Source organism: Haliotis cracherodii, unplaced genomic scaffold, assembly GCF_022045235.1.
Source record: "Haliotis cracherodii isolate W230 unplaced genomic scaffold, xgHalCrac1.p SCAF_14, whole genome shotgun sequence".
In the NCBI taxonomy this organism is placed as follows: domain Eukaryota; kingdom Metazoa; phylum Mollusca; class Gastropoda; order Lepetellida; family Haliotidae; genus Haliotis; species Haliotis cracherodii.
Genome location: NW_027266269.1, coordinates 21,595,332 through 21,614,656, shown reverse-complemented (window position 1 = coordinate 21,614,656; position 19,325 = coordinate 21,595,332). Strand labels below are relative to the sequence as shown.

General features: G+C 40.9%; 1 protein-coding gene across 1 annotated transcript; it reads left to right on the top strand.

The window, feature by feature from the left end:
* Window positions 1-217: 217 nt before the first annotated feature.
* On the top strand, window positions 218-9,597 carry LOC139461091 (antistasin-like). The gene is made up of 8 exons (XM_071242618.1): window positions 218-373; window positions 3,294-3,425; window positions 4,357-4,455; window positions 4,970-5,074; window positions 5,875-5,964; window positions 6,565-6,669; window positions 7,051-7,149; window positions 9,366-9,597. The coding sequence occupies exons 1-8, from the start codon at window positions 304-306 to the stop codon at window positions 9,377-9,379; spliced, it is 714 nt and encodes a 237-aa protein (XP_071098719.1). The 5' UTR covers window positions 218-303; the 3' UTR covers window positions 9,380-9,597.
* The last annotated feature ends 9,728 nt before the right edge of the window (window positions 9,598-19,325 follow it).

Below are 19,325 nucleotides of genomic sequence, written 5' to 3'. Positions count from 1 at the left end.
TAAACACGGATGTCACTGGTGACGTAGATAAAACAAACCAATCAGTAAATCCCTGACGCGCTTAGGGCGCATTCCAGACCAGGTTCTAGCCAATCAGCGTTCAGTTTACGGACGTAGGACATGATATAAAGGTCATTGAGGGTACCTATTTCTTAACATTTACCCAGACATAAGGAGTTGTAACACCCAGCTTAACAGCATAGCGGCGTCACAGAGCAGAAGTAGATAGCGGGCATACAGAGCTGAAGCAGAGCTAAAGAACAAGACACAGGCTAGGGAAATACAACCTTGCCTAACACCATAATGAAACTGACAGTTTCTATTATAATCCCAGCTGCGGTTGTCTTCTGCCTCGCGGTGCAGAAAGTCCAGGGTATGTATATAAATATTTTCCTTTACATTTATACAATTTCAGATAATTCAAAATATAGAGATTACCAGCTGAAGGTGTTTTCATATGGTAAATATCATGTGTCTGATTTTTTTTATTATAGGTTGCACCAATAACACTCCCCATTTGGTGAAGATAGAGATAATCACACAGGCGATTGTCCATGAAAGAGAATAATATCCGCATCTTTTTATTAATACATTACGTGTGCATATAATAGAAAACGTCAACGCCAAAGAATGACAGTTCTCGATTCAATGTATGCGTAACAGGCAAAATAGCGGTGAAATCATATGAATGAATCATTAAAAATAAGTTTTTAGTTCATTAAAGACAATTTGGCACCAGTTGTGCAGGTTCTTCATTTCAAGAATCATCTGTATTCCAAAGCTTGAAGTAAAAACCTATACTGTAAATGGTTCCCCGAAATAGTAAAAAGAAATTGGATTGGGATATGGACAGTGTTTCCCGTACGGTTATCAATAAGAGATTAATATACAGTAAAAACTGGAACAGTAACAATTTTAACAATGAGGATATAGAAGACTTTTTAGCGCACAGATTTCCCCTTGTCGGGTCAATGATGTTGTCCAAAAAAACAGATGAATGTTAGATCTGTGCAATAAAATTTGATTTATGTGGTTTTTACATGCATATTTACATACCAGGTAGTCAGAGTGAGTGAGTTGGGTTTAACGCTGCTTTTAACAGTATTCCAGTTATATCACGGCGTGTCAGCTTAAGGATTTTATTTATTACTTGCCGTTTATTTAAGAATTGACCTTCATAGAGTGAGGGCCAAACTGTATGAACGTCGGAGCTTGGAGCATTACTCCAATGAACTCACACAAAGTGAAGGTCAATTCTTATAATTTTTTTATCACAATTTCTTACCTCAAAAGATGTAGGCCTAGATCTAAACACAATTTAGTACGTGTGACTTCATGTTTACACTGACAGCCATACAACAACCAGCTATATCGCGGAGTAAAATAGTTCCTCAAAAGAGAGGTAACATGGGCGTATGGATGCACAACTTGCTCTCCAGAAACATCTTACGCAGTACATGTGTTCAAATCATATCCTCATTAGATGAGAAAGGTCTGTAAAGAACTACCTCAGTAAGTCAGTCACAATGACAGCGCGTCGTAATACATTTACATCAAGTACAAGACGTCAAAATGGCCGACACGATAAACGTGACTGGAGAGATTTCCGAAGTTGTTGATGAACCTTTGGCGGTTACATGTGTTAGTCATCGTTGATCAACTGGCCGATCATTGAAAGGTGAATAAAGATGCGTCAAACAGACATAAAGGTAAATTCATAGATTGATGGAGACGGTCAATGTCAGCCTAGGCACGGATCGAGTCGATACTACGATAGTTTAGATGTGCATTTCTTCGTTTGTTCATTAGGATGGGTCGTAGCGAGGATATTCGTGAACAATCATGCAGTCACGCTCTCTGACATTTCTCAAAGTATACTGAAACGCTGAGACCAAGAATAAAGGTTCTAAATGATCAGAAAGAACGCTTATGCATGTTTTCGTGCTAGGGAATTCCCAGGGGTTTCCCCAGGAATGTGGAAGTAGTCCGTCAGTGTTTACGTCAATTCAAGAACACGGTCTCGTGAAAAACGTATGAACGCGGTCATGTGACCGACCTCTCGTTCAATGGAAAAGCCTTATATCGTGTAAACTTCAAATTAAAAAATTATAGCTTCTTAAAATTTCAATGCCAAGGGGGATAAGGTAGACATCAACAGCATAAACCCGTTGAGGTTTACAGACTCATAATTCAGTCACGCTAATAGGTGACACTTATTTATTTATTTTTTTATTTGTTTGTTTGTTTGTTTGTTTGTTTATTTAATACCACACACCGGCCCACGCATGTAATTCTGGGGTCCGTTCCACAAAGCTATCGTCGCGTTAAGGTGATCGTAGCTTCTAATACTTTAACATTGACTGTCGTTTCTGGGTTGCTGGGGTCATCGAGTCATCTAGTGCGCATGCGCACTAGCTTCTCTCAGTAATCTATCATCTCCATGTGCAATGTCATTGAATAAGCCAAGCGATATTGCGAGTTTTCAATATTTGTTTGTGAAAACACTATGTGTAATACCAGCTTCTTGTTATCAAACAGTTGTATCTTCAACGGGCGAATAATAAAATAAGCATACGTTCCTGAGGACACATTCTAACCAGGAATTCCCACTTATTGACTGGATTTGTTCTCATTTTTTTACAGGTTGGAGTGAGTGAGTGAGTTGGGTTGAACGGCACTTTGATCAGTATTCCATTTATATCACGGCGTGTCAGCTTAATGTGGGAGGAACTCCCGAAGTGATGCAGGTTTCAGACGCTTATCACTTCGGTGAAACCCCGTAAGCACGGGTATGGTGCTGACAGACCTAGAAACATAATCGTGGCTGGCCAGGATTCGAACCCACAATCATAGGTTTCTGTTGTGCCCAAGGGACACATCTCGTGCCGCAAGAGCATGTGTACAATGCGACAATTTAATGACCAGCTTGATATTCATGTCAGGTTTACAGTTCACATTTAGACACTGGTTTTGTGTTGTCGTTTTATTTCAATGACTTATGCATTCATTTAATACGAATCAATTCAGCATGTGTCGTTTTATGCTGTTATCACATTTGGTCCAGTCGACCGAGGCACCGCTGTTGCGTCCATTACCCGTGCTCGTGGGTTACACTCACTCACTCACTCACTCACTCACTCACTCACTCAATCACTCAATCTCTCATTCAGTGTTGCGTGCATTACCCGTGCTCATGGGTAATACCAAAGTGGTAAACGTCTAAGACATGCATCACTTCAGGCTTTCCTCCTGTTCAAAGTGGCGTCACTCACTCACTCATCCATTGCATCTAGGCGCAGCTAACGTCCCTGCTGTGTCTCTGCCTCATCCCCGGCCAGTGTGTGGTCCCGTGTGCGCTATCTTCTGTGAATGTGGAAATGTTCCTGATGAGAGAGGATGTCCAACATGTCGATGTCGACCTTGTGGTAAGCTTCCATCACTGTAAACTCACACAGCCCCCGTTACACGCTCCGCCAACTAACGTAATTACAGTAAACTACGTTTATAACGAACACGCTTATAACGAACTAAAATTTGCTGTAAAGCTGTATATATGCTTATAAAGAACTACGGTTATAACGAACTAAAATTAGTGGTCCCTTTGAGTTTGTTATAACCGTAATTTACTGTACGTAAATGTGACGAGAAGCTGTTTCCCACGGGATGAAGAGACTAGTAGTGAGATACCAAATCTGTATGTCACACGTGTGGTCGTGCAAGGCTGACCTCGTTTGATTCCGTGCCCTTGCTAAAGAAAGTTTTGTTCCATTCATAAATAATCAAAAGATGTCTTCAGGATTTGCATTTTATTATACCCTTGTGTGTACGTCACATTCTTCAATATGTCTTGCTGTTAACAAAGACCCACTAAAAGCGATATACAATGATGGAATAATATAAATAAAATAAATAACACACTCGTATTCGACACCACAGTACCCGTGAAGATCCGGGTATATAGGTCTTCAGCAACCCATGCTTGCCGTAAGAGGTGACTAACGGGATTCCCTGTCTGTCTCTCGGCATTTAAGGGGCTAGAACAAAGACTGGTCGGCTCGGTGTCGGTATACTGTCTGAGTTGGATGTCCGTATTAAACTGTGACATGGTGGTCAATAGTCCGGACTAATAGAAGCAGCCACACACACACCACCACACCACCAGTCACACCCTCACTTATGCACACACACACGTCGCTATCATAAACGCACTGTAAAAATCTCATCTCAACTCATACTGTTAAGTTATTACTTAAGGGTCAGTTGTAAAATATGTCATTTCAGGTGAGAAATATCATTTGTGTGTGACGCTTGTACTGTTTTGAGTTTTATTGATGATGCACCTGTCAACTATTACAGGGCCGCCCATCTGCCCCTTACGTCGCTGTGCTCGTCCAGTCAAATGTCTTTATGGGTTAAAAAAAGTGAATGGTTGTCCCACGTGCGAGTGCAATCCTGGTAAGTGTTTGTTTTCTGACAGTCTGAAATGAGCAGGTGTGCCTTTTACAAACAATCCTTAAAGTTGATACTGGTAGTCAATATGAGGGGGTCCAGGTTGTTGATTCCACTTCCAACCCCGATCATCGCATTTTGAAATAAGGGATGCAACTCCGAACAGCGAATTGCAGTGATTTAGCCCATGCTCCAGCAGCGGGTGTCACCAATCAAGATGGTGAGACAAGGTGAAGTTGGGATTAACGTCGCGTTCAAGATTATTGCCCTATGTTTAACATAGATTCCCCACTCAGACACAGCATACTGACTCCAAGTCGACCATTCCCTATTCAGCACCTTACTGCCGAGCGCCAGGAAGGGTAACAATACGGACCATCTTTTAACGTCTTTTGGTTTGTGGCGGCCAGGGATCGATCCCCCGACCTTCCGCTCTCCGGGCAGATGCTTCATCCACTAGGCCACGGAATCAAGATCAAGATTGTGTTTCATTGTACTGCAGTATATCTTTCTTCTCCAGGCCCTGTCCTTTGCTCAAAGAGTGCATGTCCTCCCACACTTGCAATCAAGTGTCAATATGGTGTCAAGATAGTTGATGGCTGTCCAACATGTTCCTGCAACCCTCGTAAGTTAAACATTCGGAAGATCCTGAGCGATAAGAAATATCTCACTGCCGAAACGTAACCGCCTAGGTTTTGTTTACTTGCCAGATTAAAAACAAAGTACACTTATCGCAGACTTCTTCGGTATCTGTAGCATGTAGATGAGGGGATGTGAATGGGGTTTAACGTCGCGTTCAAGATTATTGCACTTCCACAGCGACGTGCATGCATGCGTGCGTACGTGCGTGCGTGCGTGCGTGTGTGCTTGTACTAGTCCGTACTAATGCCGGTTTTATAGTGTTAGCCCCGTGGGATAGCATGTCGCAGTTTAACATGGATACTCCACACAAACCCAGACTCCAAAACGACGAGTTTTATTCCTTTCATGCAGAACACCAGGCAGGGTAGAACTTGAACGTCGTTATTTCGAATTACTGATATGTCGATATTCTGATGTATCGATGGGCCTGTTTGTGACAATATTTATATCAATATAAATTTATATTCGAGTTCGAAATTAATCAAATGTATTTGTTTAATCTATAGCTTTGCTTCGAAGTTTAGTTATTAAATGTTAAAAATGTTATTAGACCAGGGAGTGGGGTACGTGGGGTAGGATTCGTTCGCTCGTCACGCCGAAAGCCCCGGTTCGATTCCCCACATGGGTACTATGCGTGAAATCCATTTCTGTTGTCCACTGATTGTTGGAATATTGATAACAGCGACGTAAACTATCCTCACTATTAGGTGTGGTTAACCTTTCATTTACCAAAATGAAAATTCTGAAATATCTATTGCTAACGTATATCCATCGACAATGTAGGTCCCGTGTGTCCGAGGCGTCGGTGTTCAAGAGAGTGCAAAAACGGCTACAAAAAGATCAATGGTTGTCCATCTTGTCAGTGCAATCCAGGTATGTATTACGTCACTCACTCACTCACTCGCCCATCCCAAGACTCACTCATCCGACCACTCACCACTCGCCCACTCACTCAAGCACTAAATCATTCACTCAGCCACTCATTCACTCACTCATACCCATCCACTCACTCATCAACTGAGCAAGGCATCTTACCAGTGATCTTTGATTGCTCCCCTATCCCGCTCAGTCTCAGAAGGGGTCCACGTTGCTGATTCAACTTACAGCCCCGATCATCGAATTATGAAATGTCTAAGGAATGAACAGCGAATTGCAGCCTCACCAATCAAGATGATGAGATAAGGTGAAGTGGGGATTAACGCCGCGTTCAAGATTATTGCCCTATGTTTAACATAGATACCCCACTCAGACACAGTATACTGACTCCGAGTCGACCATTCCCTGTCCAGCACCTTACTGCCGAGCGCCAGGAAGAGTAACAATACGGACCATCTTTTAACGTCTTTTGGTTTGAGGCGGCCAGGGATCGTTCCCCCGACCTTCCGCTCTCCGGGCAGACGATCCATCCACTAGACCACAGAATCAAGATCAAGATTGTGTTTCATTGTACTGCAGTATATTTTTCTTCTCCAGGCCCTGTCCTTTGCTCAAAGAGTGCATGTCCTCCTACACTTGCAATCAAGTGTCAATATGGTGTCAAGATAGTTGATGGCTGTCCAACATGTTCCTGCAACCCTCGTAAGTTTAACATTCGGAAGATCCTGAGCGATAAGAAATATCTCACTGCTGAAACGTAACCGCCTAGGATTTGGATACTTGCCAGATTAAAAAAGTAAATGACACTTATCACTGGCATCGTCGGTATCTGTAGCATGTAGTTGAGGGGATGTGAATGGGGTTTAACGTTCGTTTTTACGTAAGTAAACTGACTCCGAGCCGACCATTCCCTGTTTAGCACCTTAATGCCGAGCGCCAGGAAGGGTAACAACAAGTACCATATTTTAACGTCTTTTGGAACCCCCGACCTTCCACTCTCCCGGCAGACGCTCCATCCACCAGACCACGGAATCAAGATCAAGATTTTGATGAATTGTCCTGTAGTATATATTTCTTCTCCAGGCCCTGTCCTTTGCTCAAAGATTGGATGTCTTCACCCAATCAAGTGTCAATATGGTGTCAAGAAAGTTAATGGCTGTCCAACATGTTCCTGCAACCCTCGTAAGTTAAACATTCGGAAGATCCTGAGCGATAAGAAATATCTCACTGCCGAAACTTAACTAATTGCCAGATTAAGAAAGAAAATGACACTTATCACTGACATCGTCGGTATCTGTAGCATGTAAGTGAGGGGATGTGAATGGGGTTTACATAGCGACGTGCCTGCACGTGAGTGTATGTGTGTGTGTCTGCTTGTACTAGTCCGGACTAATGCCGGTTTTCTAGTGTTAGCCCTGTGGGATAGCATGCCGCAGTTTAACATGGATACCCCACTCAAACACAGTATACTGACTCCAGAACGACCATTTGTATCCCTTTAATGCCGAGCAACAGGCAAGGTGGAAGTCGAACGTCATTATTTCGAATTACTGATATGTCGATGGTTCTGTCTGTGACAATAATTGTATCCACATAAATTTACATACGAATTCGAAACTTATAAAAATTTTTGTTGAATATATAGCTTTTTCTCGAGGTATGGTTTAGTTTTTAAATGTTAAAAATGCTATGAGACTAGGGTCTGGGGTATGTGTTCGCTCGTCACGCCCCACGTGGTATAAAGCGTGAAACCCATTTCTGTTGTCCACCGCCGTGATATTGTTTGAATATTGATAAAAGCGACGTAAAGCTATCCTCACTCACTCACTCACTATAAGGTGTGGTAAACCTTTCATTTACCAAAGTCCACTTTAAATATCCATTGCCGATGCCCTTTTCTCTCGAATGCCCGACTGTACTTACTCTGTGTATATCCATCGACAATGTAGGTCCCGTGTGTCCGAGGCGTCGGCGTTCAAGAGAGTGCAAAAACGGCTACAAAAAGATCAATGGTTGTCCATCTTTTCAGTGCAATCGATTACGTCACTAAGACTCACTCATCCAACCACTCACCACTCGCCCACTCACTCAATCACTCACTCACTCAGTCACCCATACCAATCTCACCACTTTCTCACCCGAACACCCAAACACCCACTCAATCACTCACTCACTCACTCATACCCATCCACTCACTCACTCACTCACTCACTCACTCAGCAACCCACTCACTAAGTCACTCACTCACTCAGTCACCAATACCCATCTACCAAAACCAACTCACTCACTCACTCACTCTTATCCATCCACCCACCCACCCAATATCGTGCCGTGCCATAACTGGAATAATGTTCAAAGCGGCAATAGATACAACTCACTCACTCACTTACCATAACAGCTCTGGCAGGGGATATGAAAAAGTAGGGGAAGACGAGAATGATTTCTGTTGTAATTTAATCTGGGTTTGAGGTTAACCAATTTCTTGCTTTTGCATGTATTTGTGATAGGTGCCATCGATGGGGCAGGATACGCTTACCTTGATATAACCGAAATCCTATTCAAAGCGGCGTTACACCCAACTCACTCACTCGTTTTTGTTGAAATTAAAGGACCAAGCACCTGTCCCAAATTACGCTGTTCTCGGCCACTGAGGTGTCCTAACGGCGTGAAGGAAGTGAATGGTTGCCCAACGTGTTCCTGCAACCCACGGCCCTGTCCCAGAGTGTCCAGCAACCAATGCAGAAGGCGCTGTCCACTAGGGTATGCCATCCAAAGACGAAGGGGGTGTCGCACATGTGTGTGCAGGCCAAGGTCGTGGTTTCGTAAGTATTACACGTCGTTCGCTGTGCATGACATTGGAGTAAGCGAGTAAGTGAGTGAGTGAGTGACTGAGTTTAACGGCGATTTGAATAGTGTTTCCGTTATATCGCGGCGGGTTAGCTTGGGCGACACTTTCGTGAGATATTTGTCTTCAAAACAGATAATTAAAAGAGAAGCCCAAAATGGTTGGTTTTCAGAACATCCAGCAACAGTAAACGATCTAGTTTTTAATTTGCTAACACCTGATGCCAAATTATTTCGGTATTTTCAAAAACGTTCCAAGAAAGTCCGAGCTTATATATCAATCATAATATCAGTCCTTGGTTTCTCTGGTCCAGATTTGATCATTTCCATACTTCTGTCGTACAGCTTAAAGATTGCGGAGTGCGGAGTTAAAACAACAATTATATTAAACAAAACAAAATAAATACCCAAATGCTTTCAGGTAGTTCCCAACAGGAGCGAGTGTGCTATGACCATCCAAATTTACATGGTTTCATCTTAGAGATTGCATATCACAAGCAACAATGATTATAACTACCACTGGTAATTTTATCTCTGTTTGTATCAATTTTCAGCTGACATTGACTAGAAATCCACCCACGTACCATCACCGTGAAGAGGCAGTGTTACAGATATAACCACCAAACCAGTTGGGGAAGAAAAGACTGAGCAACCCTTCACTTGTCATATGTTTTTATATTTTTGCTATGAACCTTTTATATGTTGAATTTTGTACTCATTTTACAATCTTATTTCATGCTGACCCTTTCCCTGTTTATCAATTTTCATGAACAATTTCAAATAAAGTCCAAGGGAAATAATATTTCTTTGTTTTTAAATAATATTATTCTTAAAACGGACCATGGCCACACGATGTTGGTGGATAACATAAAAGACCAGGGTAGCCAAGTGGTTAAATCGTTCGCTCAGTACGCCGTAGTCCCTGGTTCGATTCCTAACATGGGTATAATGTGTGAAGGCAATTTCTGGTGTCCACCGCCTTGACAACGCTGGAATATTGCTAAAGGCGTTTTCAACCCGACTCACTCATTCACTCACTGTGGAGCATACAGAAACATATCGACAACAAACTGGAATAGAATTTACAAGACTGGAGGTTGAAATAGGAGATGCAAATATTATATTTTCAATGTAAAGTTGAAATTGAATTTGCAAGCGAACGCGCCGTGTGAGGTTTCAAATGTTAAATCTGCAGGTAACCTGGCTCCTCACTGTAAACACATAACCGTATTCGACGTAATAAGCGCCCCACCCTAAAAAGCGCCCACGGCGATATTTGCTAATATATTGGCTAGTGAACAATCCCAACTAGCACCCCTTCCGATTGATCAATGTACACAAGATTTATATATTCGCGTATAATACGCACTCGTGTGTTATATGCACCCTTAATATGGGCAATTAAATTCTGGGAAAATATATCTGTCGTATATACACATTTCAGGCTGTCAGCATTAACAACGAAATTTACGATCTTTCAACTCACCAAAATAATATTCTAATAAGAGCCCCCTATATTTTTACTTTTGAGAGCGACCCAGGCGCTTATTATGTCGATTACGGTATGTCGAACTCCATTTTACCATGACCATGTTTTTCGCAATTAAGTAAACATCTATATTGGACATTAAACAAATCCCAGTGTTGTTAATGCTCAAACATTGTTTATTTTTTAAATCAGTGTACTGTACTCGTATGAAGAAAGGCATTAAAAGTATATACCACGGCCAAATCAGAAGCCAGAATATTATGACGTCACATCGCTCATTATGACGAAGAACATATGATGTCACAGGTGGCTATATAAAAGTGACAAATTTCAAGTTCTCTGTGATCCCAAGCACTGGAAAAACAATTTCTTACCAGCTTACTATAGTATTCCCTGCCCATACTTCATTGCTGCACATATTTTTTATATTGAACTTAAAGCAAGAGCGCATTGTTTTACCAGTACTTGTGAATATATTTATATTTGAAACTAAGTACCGACAATGACTAAGGAAGGAGTACTTTTCAATAAAGTATTCGCGGTGATGAGGTCGTCAATCGACCGTTGCAATCAGAGGTGGTTATTGTGATTTAATACCTCTGATTGACCAATCGGAAATTGTAATATCCGAGTTCATGATGACATGAATAATTTGCTGCTGTGTTTGGTAATATGAACACCAATGCACGCCATGAATCACAGTCTGACAGTATCAAAGGTTAGCCTCGTGGTTAAAGTGTTTACTTAAGGCCCGGGTTTGATTCCCAATCCTGATGACCGTTTCTGTTAGAATGCAGGGGGATTGTTTAAAGAAGGATACCATGGTACACGCTCAAACATTGCACAGTCACAATCACACTATACCAACATACAGTGTTCTCTATGTGACCAGGAGCCAAGGGTGGCCCAGTCGTCTAAGGCGCCGCGATTCGCTGTGCAGAGTTGCGTCCCTTGGGCACGCAAGAAACCTATGATTGTGGGTTCCAATCCCGGTTCGCACCGATTATGTTTCTAGGTTTGTCAGCACCATACCCGTGCTCGTGAGTTTCACCGAAGTGGTCAACGTCTGTGACCTGCATCACTTCGGGCTTTCCTCCGACATTAAGCTGACACGCCGCGATACAACTGGAATACTAATTTTGCAGCGCTATTAGCTATATTACAGTAATATCACGGCGAGGCCCAGTCGGTAATCGGCGTGACGAAAGAACGCTTTAACCGCAATCCACGTTGACCTCGGTGGTGTCGTGGATAGAGTGTTTGCCCGGAAGGTCCGTGGTTCGATCCCCTGGCCGCGTCCTATACCGAAATACTTCAGAAGATGGTACTTGTTGTGACCCTGACTGGCGCTCGGCATTAAGAGGATAAAACAACTGGCCGACTCTGAGTCAGGGTACTGTATTTGAGCGAAGTATCCTGTACGCCTCGCATTTCAGTTGGCTAGCACTATACAACCGACCGGATTAGCACTAGCTACCACGCACACGTACATGCACGTCACCAAATAAGGAAAACTCCATGTTGCCCTGAAGCAAGCGTTCATAAAATATCCAGCATAGTCAGTTTTTGCTGCTTGTCTGCTGTCAGGTATTCGTTCTCTCAGATGAAATGTGTCATCGGTAATATGAAGTTAAATTAAGATTTGACCTCCTCATGTTTGTGCTTTTATGGGGGTATAAATGTTAATACGTCACCGATAATACGTCACCAATAATACGTCACCAACGTTGTCACCATTTATACGTCGATAATAATACGTCACCAATTATTCGTCACCAATACTACGTCACCAATAATACGTCACCAATGTTGTCACCATTATTACGTCGATAATAATATACCACCAATTACTCGTCATCAATAATACGTCACCAATAACACGTCACCGATAATACATCACCAATTATTCGTCACCAATGATACGTCACCAATGATACGTCACAAAAAGGACGTCACCAAAGACACGTCACCAGCACGACATCAGTGACATGGTTCGGCGCAATTCAACACAAGCCAATCAGGAAACAATAGTTTGATGGCGGGGGTTGCTGAATATGTTTCTATTTATGGCAAAGAAAATTGTTTGGCTAGCCTATCAAATGCCACGGGGTCTACGGAGTGTAACTTGTGAAAGAAGCACGTCATATTAAATTGTCTTGCATGGCTCAATTGCCTGATAACCTAATGTACCCTAGGTTCCCTTTGGAAATGTACCTTATATTTTGTGCAACGTCATTGCTTCCATAAAAAAAAACGTGCCTTGTGTTGTTTATGTCTGCGTTGCCAAGATACAAAACTGCTTCCGTGGTCTAGTGGTGGAGCATCCGCCCTGGGAGCTGAAGGTCCGGGGTTCGATCCCCGGTCGCGTCATAGCAAGAAATATTTTAGAATCTACTTGTTGTTACCCTGCCTGTCTCTCGGTATTAAGGGGATAAAACAAGAACCGGTCGGCTCGGAGTCATGATCAGTATATTTCCGGACTGATACCTCTATACTTGGATTCCCTTGATACATACGTACCAAATGTACTTGGGTTCCAAGATACAAATGTACCTATATACTTCGATTCCCTTGATACATGTGTACCTTATGTACTTGAATTCCTAGATACAAAATGTGCTTGAAAATTGTGCGTGTCAATATCTGTTACAAAACCTCATTTCGTCTCTTATCTATGTGTGTCGTATGTGCGATCCTTAATAAGAATAAACTTCATATATCATTTATTCAAATGTATACGTTTGTGCACTTGTTTTCCATGTTTGTACATGGTCATTTAATTACCAATTGTGCAAATTATATCATTCATATTTCGTATAATGCACATTTTTAAATTTGTGCTCGTAGTACCATATCGTAGCATCGAACTCGGGTACTCATATTTATCTTTACCGTACCTTGGTACGTTGTGTGAGTATCTTTATTACAAGCGCTTTGCATATGTACAGAAACAAGAAAATTTTGATTTAGTCTTTAACGGGTAAATTGAAAAGTTTTAAGGAGTTAAAAACCTAATTTCTCAGGCAATGGCGGCAGCGGTGTGTGGGCGTTCCTTTTGAACTTCTTTATACAATTATTTTTGTTTTCCTTCTGTAATATCTCTATATCTTTGGGCATATCAACAATTTCAAATTTCAAATAACACGTGTAAGTAATGACTCCTTCTGTGGCATAACTTACTAATGTTATCCCACTCATGTATGCAATTGTTGTTCATAATCCTCTACTGTCAATCCCCCACCTACTAAATATAATCATTCATATGTACCTCTTTCTGTCTTGCTTGACAACGGTATAAGGATCTGTCGCTTTTACAGTATTAAAGAAGTTTTTATAAATACATTGTGTCTACTTTGACTTTTCCTATCCTGTTCGCAGTGTAAATAACTGGATGTACATACAGTCGAACTACATTTATGTGGACTGATTTATGTACTAGATTCCAAGAACGTGTCAAGAAACATATTTATTTTCTAGCTAAAACAATTCCTGCATATCCCCGACTGAACCACTTTATTTTCAGAAACGTTTACGAGGTTTGGCTGTCAAACTTTCGTTTCACAGTTAAAACACTTCAACGATTAACACTGTGTTTGAAATAAGGCGGTTCCACTTGTACGGTGAAATTTGTGACGAATGTCTAATTCATGGAAATTAATGCACGTGTAATTTAAGGATCATCGTGGGTAATCGTGACAAGGTGATTGCAAAAAAGCCATAGCATTTATATGTCTTGGGGTTTTATGTTGTGCACATGCACTTTCCTGTTGTATATGTTGTTTGTTCATGTCCGGGTCGTATATCATGTTTCTCTGAAACTGTCATTTACTTTTGCATAGTTCACTTAGTGCACAATGACAAGTTCAACAGGTTCAATTATATCGATGATCAGATGTCGTTCAAGAATGGTCAAATAGCCATCTGTTTCATATATATATATACTCATCTTTCTCTTTATGTCGCGCAACATTCCAACAGCTTCAGGCTTTGGTGTCGACATTCCACAACTTGCCGCGTACAATTGAGCATGCTCTTTCTACGAAGATTTAAAAGAGCGTCATACGTCCTTTGTTCAAAATTTGATCAGCGCATCAGTGACAAACATGATGTCTGATGCAAATGAGATAAGATAAGATTTTTTAAAATAATACCGTATTCGACGTAATAAGCGCCCAGGGCGCTCTAAAAATTAGAAATAGGGGGCTCTTATTAGACTATTATTTTGGTGAAAAAAACAGAGTTGAAATGATAAATTTCGTGGTTTATGCTGACAGCCTGAAATGTTTGTGTACGACAGATATATTTTTCCAGAATTCAATTGCCCATAATTAAGGACCCGGTGCATATAACACATGAGTGCGTATTATACGCGAAAAAATAAGTCTTGTATACATTGATCTATCGGAAGTGGTGCCAATTGGGATTGTTCACTAGCCAATATTATTAGCAAATATCGCCGTGGGCGCTTATTAGAGAGGGGCTCTTATTACATCGAATACGGTTTATTGTGTGTATGGCGGGGCAGAATACGCAAACCCTTCAGCCAAGACCTGCATCTCCATTAGATTCATAAACATATGCTTATCATATTTTTTTATAATCGGAATATGATTGTCGATTTTATTTACGAACATTCTAGAAAATCAAAACAGAACAGAACAAAACAATGATTGACATGAATACACAATGCCATTTAGAAAGTGGTCAAATGTAACAAATGAGAAAGTGTTATCCCAAATATAACCTTTGTTACGATGATTGAAATGTAATGAATAGAAATGAACAAAGACGATATTGGATTCTCTACTTTGTCCGCCATATGAGCGCGAAGTCTAAAGCAATTGACTTTGCAGGTTTGCATCCTTTAGGCATGCTAGAAATCATTGGCATGATCATTGGGTTAATCCCAGTGCAGCCATGATTATGTTTCTATTCTTGTCCGCACCATACGTGTGGGTTTCAACATGGGGTAAACGTCTGAGACCTGCATCATGGGCTTTCCTCCCACAGTAAGCTGACACGCCGTGATAAAGGTGACACACTGAACCATACGTTTCTCTAATGTCAAGACACAACTGTCAATGTACATGTTGCATGCTATGAACCTAAAAACTGAAGTATGTAAGGGGGTGGTCTGATAGCCCAGTGGTTAAAGTGTTCGCTCGTCACGCCGAGGACCCGGGTTCGATTCCCGACATAGGTACAATGTGTGAAGCCCATTTCTGGTGTCCCCCGCCGTGATATTGCTGGAATTATGCTAATAGCGGCGTAAAACTCACTCACTCCAAATATGTTACCTTATCATTGCACATACATCCATTGCTACATAACGTACTTTAGGCCTATGGTCAATCAGTATTATGAATAAACACTATATTACCTAAACCAAACTCACTCACTCACTTGTTTTAACGAATCACACCCTCTGACATGCATGAGGATATATCAATATTCTCCGACTCGTTCATTGTATATATTAAAATGTCTCACGTAGAACAAATCATGGGGTGTATATCATTCAGAACAATTCATAAAATATAATATCGCCCAGAACGAGTCATAGGGTATATACAGTGTCGGTGTTTTGCCCGTTGGTCCGTGGCAGGTAAATCTTGTGCTGGGCTCGTGGTTTCAGATTTGTATGGGATGATTTATTTGTCACAATAAGCTGCAGTATTTTGATTTAGGGCCTACGGAGCTTAGTTAGGGCCTGCAACTTCTAAAGTATGTGGGTCCTGATGGTATCCTTGCACTTTATTTACCTAAAACACTGGTATATATCAATCAGAACAAGTTATGTGGTATATTAAATTCAGACCAAGTCATGTGGTATGTCCCATTCAAAATATCCAATAGTGTATAAACTTAATATATATCCTTCAGGAATAAGCCATAGAATATGTATATTTCAGAAAAGGTATTTAGTAGATTTCTTTTAGAAATAACATGAGATACATATCAATAAGATACATTCATTCTATATATCTACTAGTATTTATATGATTCACAACAGGTGTTTGAATATATATCACTCTGAACATCTATTTGAATATATGTAACATTTATAGCATGAATATAAAATACAACATTCAGGACAAACCACTGAAATATAAATCATGAAAATGATTTAAATATATTTTCCAGAACATGCCATTGAATATATACTTTTGAGAACAAAGCCATTGTATACTACAATTTGAGACATGATACTGACCAAGCCGTTGAAGATATAATACAGAATTTGTCACTGAAAATGTCATTCAGAACAAACGATTACATATAAAAATCATTCCGAAAAAACCATAGAGTGTAAAACACACAGCACAAACCACATCAGCGTACATCATTCAGAAGGTCCATTTAGCCTGAGGCATATTTTGTCACCATCATTGTCGTCGTCGTCGTTAGTGGCAAAGGCACGTTGGACAGCCGTTGGCGTATCTGATACCACGGGGACACATGTCTGGGGTAGGAGGAGCACACGAGGGAAGAGAGCAACAGCTACACGTCAGACAACCGCTCGCTTCCACGTACCCAAATATACACCATTGACTGCACATGAACGGTGAACAGCCTGAAAGACAAGAAGTCACACATCATCATGCTGCCCGTTTGGTGCAAATAATCGAGTGTGGCCAGCCATTTCAGTGATTGACATCATGAGCATCGATCCACGCTATTGGGATATGAAAACATGCATCAACCGCCTCTTACGTCAAGCATACATACAGGACAAAGAAAGTATACTCCAATGCTTGATTGTAGTTAAAAAGAAAACAAATATCACAAATAAGAAATGGTCATTCAAAGGTGGTGTAATTGATTTCGGCGACTGCTTTCAGTCAGTTTTAATAACGTTTGTACTTGTTTGGTCGAATCTAATTTTCTTGTGTTTCTTTCTTTTGCTTGGGAGGCACAGAACCTATCCAAGAATATCTTGGACGTACTAACTCAAGTTCACACTTCGTGAGTGTGCGAAAATGACAGTATGGCCAGACATACCACAAACTATTTCAGATTATTGAAACAGCACTGGGACAAAGTCACACCAATGTATGCATACCTGAAAGAGCAGCATATTAGCGACCAGCTCCGGCGACTGAATGTGTTATATGCGCCATGAGTCTTGTGAGCCAAATGCCAACACGCGTCAGGGCCTTTGCATTAACCTTCAGTTCCAACCGTAGCAGACCCGTTCGCATTGTTCTCCCTAAATTACCTGAAGCCGTCACTGATGACCCAGACATGGGCTCACAAAACAAAGTCCCTCATGTAGGCTTCGAAGATTTAGATCCTTCTTCTATCGATAAACTTTCTCATGATCACTTGTATATTTTGTTCATGTCATTTTAGAATCAAATCTGTTATTTACCGATTGAGAAACAGAGGCCAGTAAAATAATTTAACCAATCATTTTCACAGAATCAACTTGACAAATAAAATGACATTATTTCTGTCACTCTCAATGTGGACATTAACTGTTGCGTGTATGCTGCTGCTCGAACACTGGAGAAACTCAATACAGTTTCCAAAGACACTGAACTACAAAAGGGTAATAAATCAAAAGAAAAACCGATTCCAAATAAATCTAACTGAAATCTGCCTGAAATTTTGTTCCTTGGGGCAATCAAAGTTAAAACGACAAAAAATCAATTTGGAAAACAATAAAAACAAAATTCAAGACAACAAAATTCTAAATCCGATTCTTGATTATCAAAATCAAAGTTAAATGTTTGGACAGAAAGAAAAAAAGTGGGACAGGAAAAATAAGTTTAAAAAAAACAAGCTGTTCAAATCTAACGAAAAACAATTTTACATGCAATGAGAGAGAAACAACGCGATGGATTCAAGTGAAAGGTTTTGATGACAGTTGTTGTCTGTGCCCGGCAACTGTAACTTCGAGAACAAAATAAAGCCAGCATGGCTGTTTCAATACACCCGATTGCCTGATAAAGGTAATTAAAAAGTCCAAATGTAATATGGAGGCATGGCCTGGTGGTATTCGAAACCGGTTTTGGAAACTGTTCCCATGTTTCCAAACACCATTATGTCACTGTTTAAAATCTCTTCTCGAAACAGGCGATGTTCCGCCTTGTTGTCTTTTCCTAAAGAAAGGTGATCTGACTGACCCTAAAAACCGCCTAATTACTAGTAGTTGTTTGAACACACAGTACAACATATTTACAGGGTGTCTAACAGATCTCGTGCCATCGAAGGACATTATCTACATGGAGCAGAAAGGAGCCAGAAAGGGATATTGGTGTTTTAAGAATCAATTGCTGGTTCAGAAATTTATCCTTGAGGAGCCCGAGACTTAGAACCATAACCTCGCTATGTGTTGGAGAGACTACAGAAAAGCTTATGATTCTGTACCTCGCGAATGGATTTTGAAGTCACTGTAATGTATTGAACTCCCCGAGCAACCACTTGTTTTACTCAAGTCTTTAATGAATTGCTGGTCAACTCAACTTGAGATGTATTCGCAGAGGCAGGTGGTGACTTCGGAACCCATTTCTATTAGAAGAGGAATATTTCAGGGCGATTCTTTTAGTCCTTTGCTTTTCTGTTTGTCACAATATCCTTTAAGCTTTCTGAATAGCAAAGAGGAAGGTTATCATTCTAGACCTCCTCAACACAGCCCCCCAACACCCCTTACTCACCTCCTTTACATGGATGACCTTGAACGCATTGCCAATGGAGGATCCACACTAAGAAAACAGATTCTCCTTGCCGAGTCTATTTCTAATGATATCGACATGTCATTTGGACTCGACAAATGCAACACTTTCATCTGAAACGTGGCAGGGTAGAAGAGGATCAGTAACTTTACTTGGGGGAGGAGTTATTGACCATCTCGTGGAAGGTTAGGCCTATATGTACTTAGGGATACAGGTTAGTGACAGAATGCCCATATCAAGGGGAAACTTCTGACAGAGTACAAATGTAGGTTTAAGAAAATCTGGAGTTCAGAGCTGAAAGCTCGCAATAAAGCACCATACCCGTGCTCGTGGGTTTCACCGAAGTG

What these genes read in the sequence shown, in the direction of transcription:
- LOC139461091 (XM_071242618.1), top strand. Translation starts at nt 304, where the DNA reads ATGAAACTGACAGTTTCTATTATAATCCCAGCTGCGGTTGTCTTCTGC. An exon ending in CGCGGTGCAGAAAGTCCAGG is followed by an intron (nt 374 to 3,293) that starts GTATGTATATAA and finishes CATTGCATCTAG; the next exon opens with GCGCAGCTAACGTCCCTGCT. An exon ending in CACGTGCGAGTGCAATCCTG is followed by an intron (nt 4,456 to 4,969) that starts GTAAGTGTTTGT and finishes TTTCTTCTCCAG; the next exon opens with GCCCTGTCCTTTGCTCAAAG.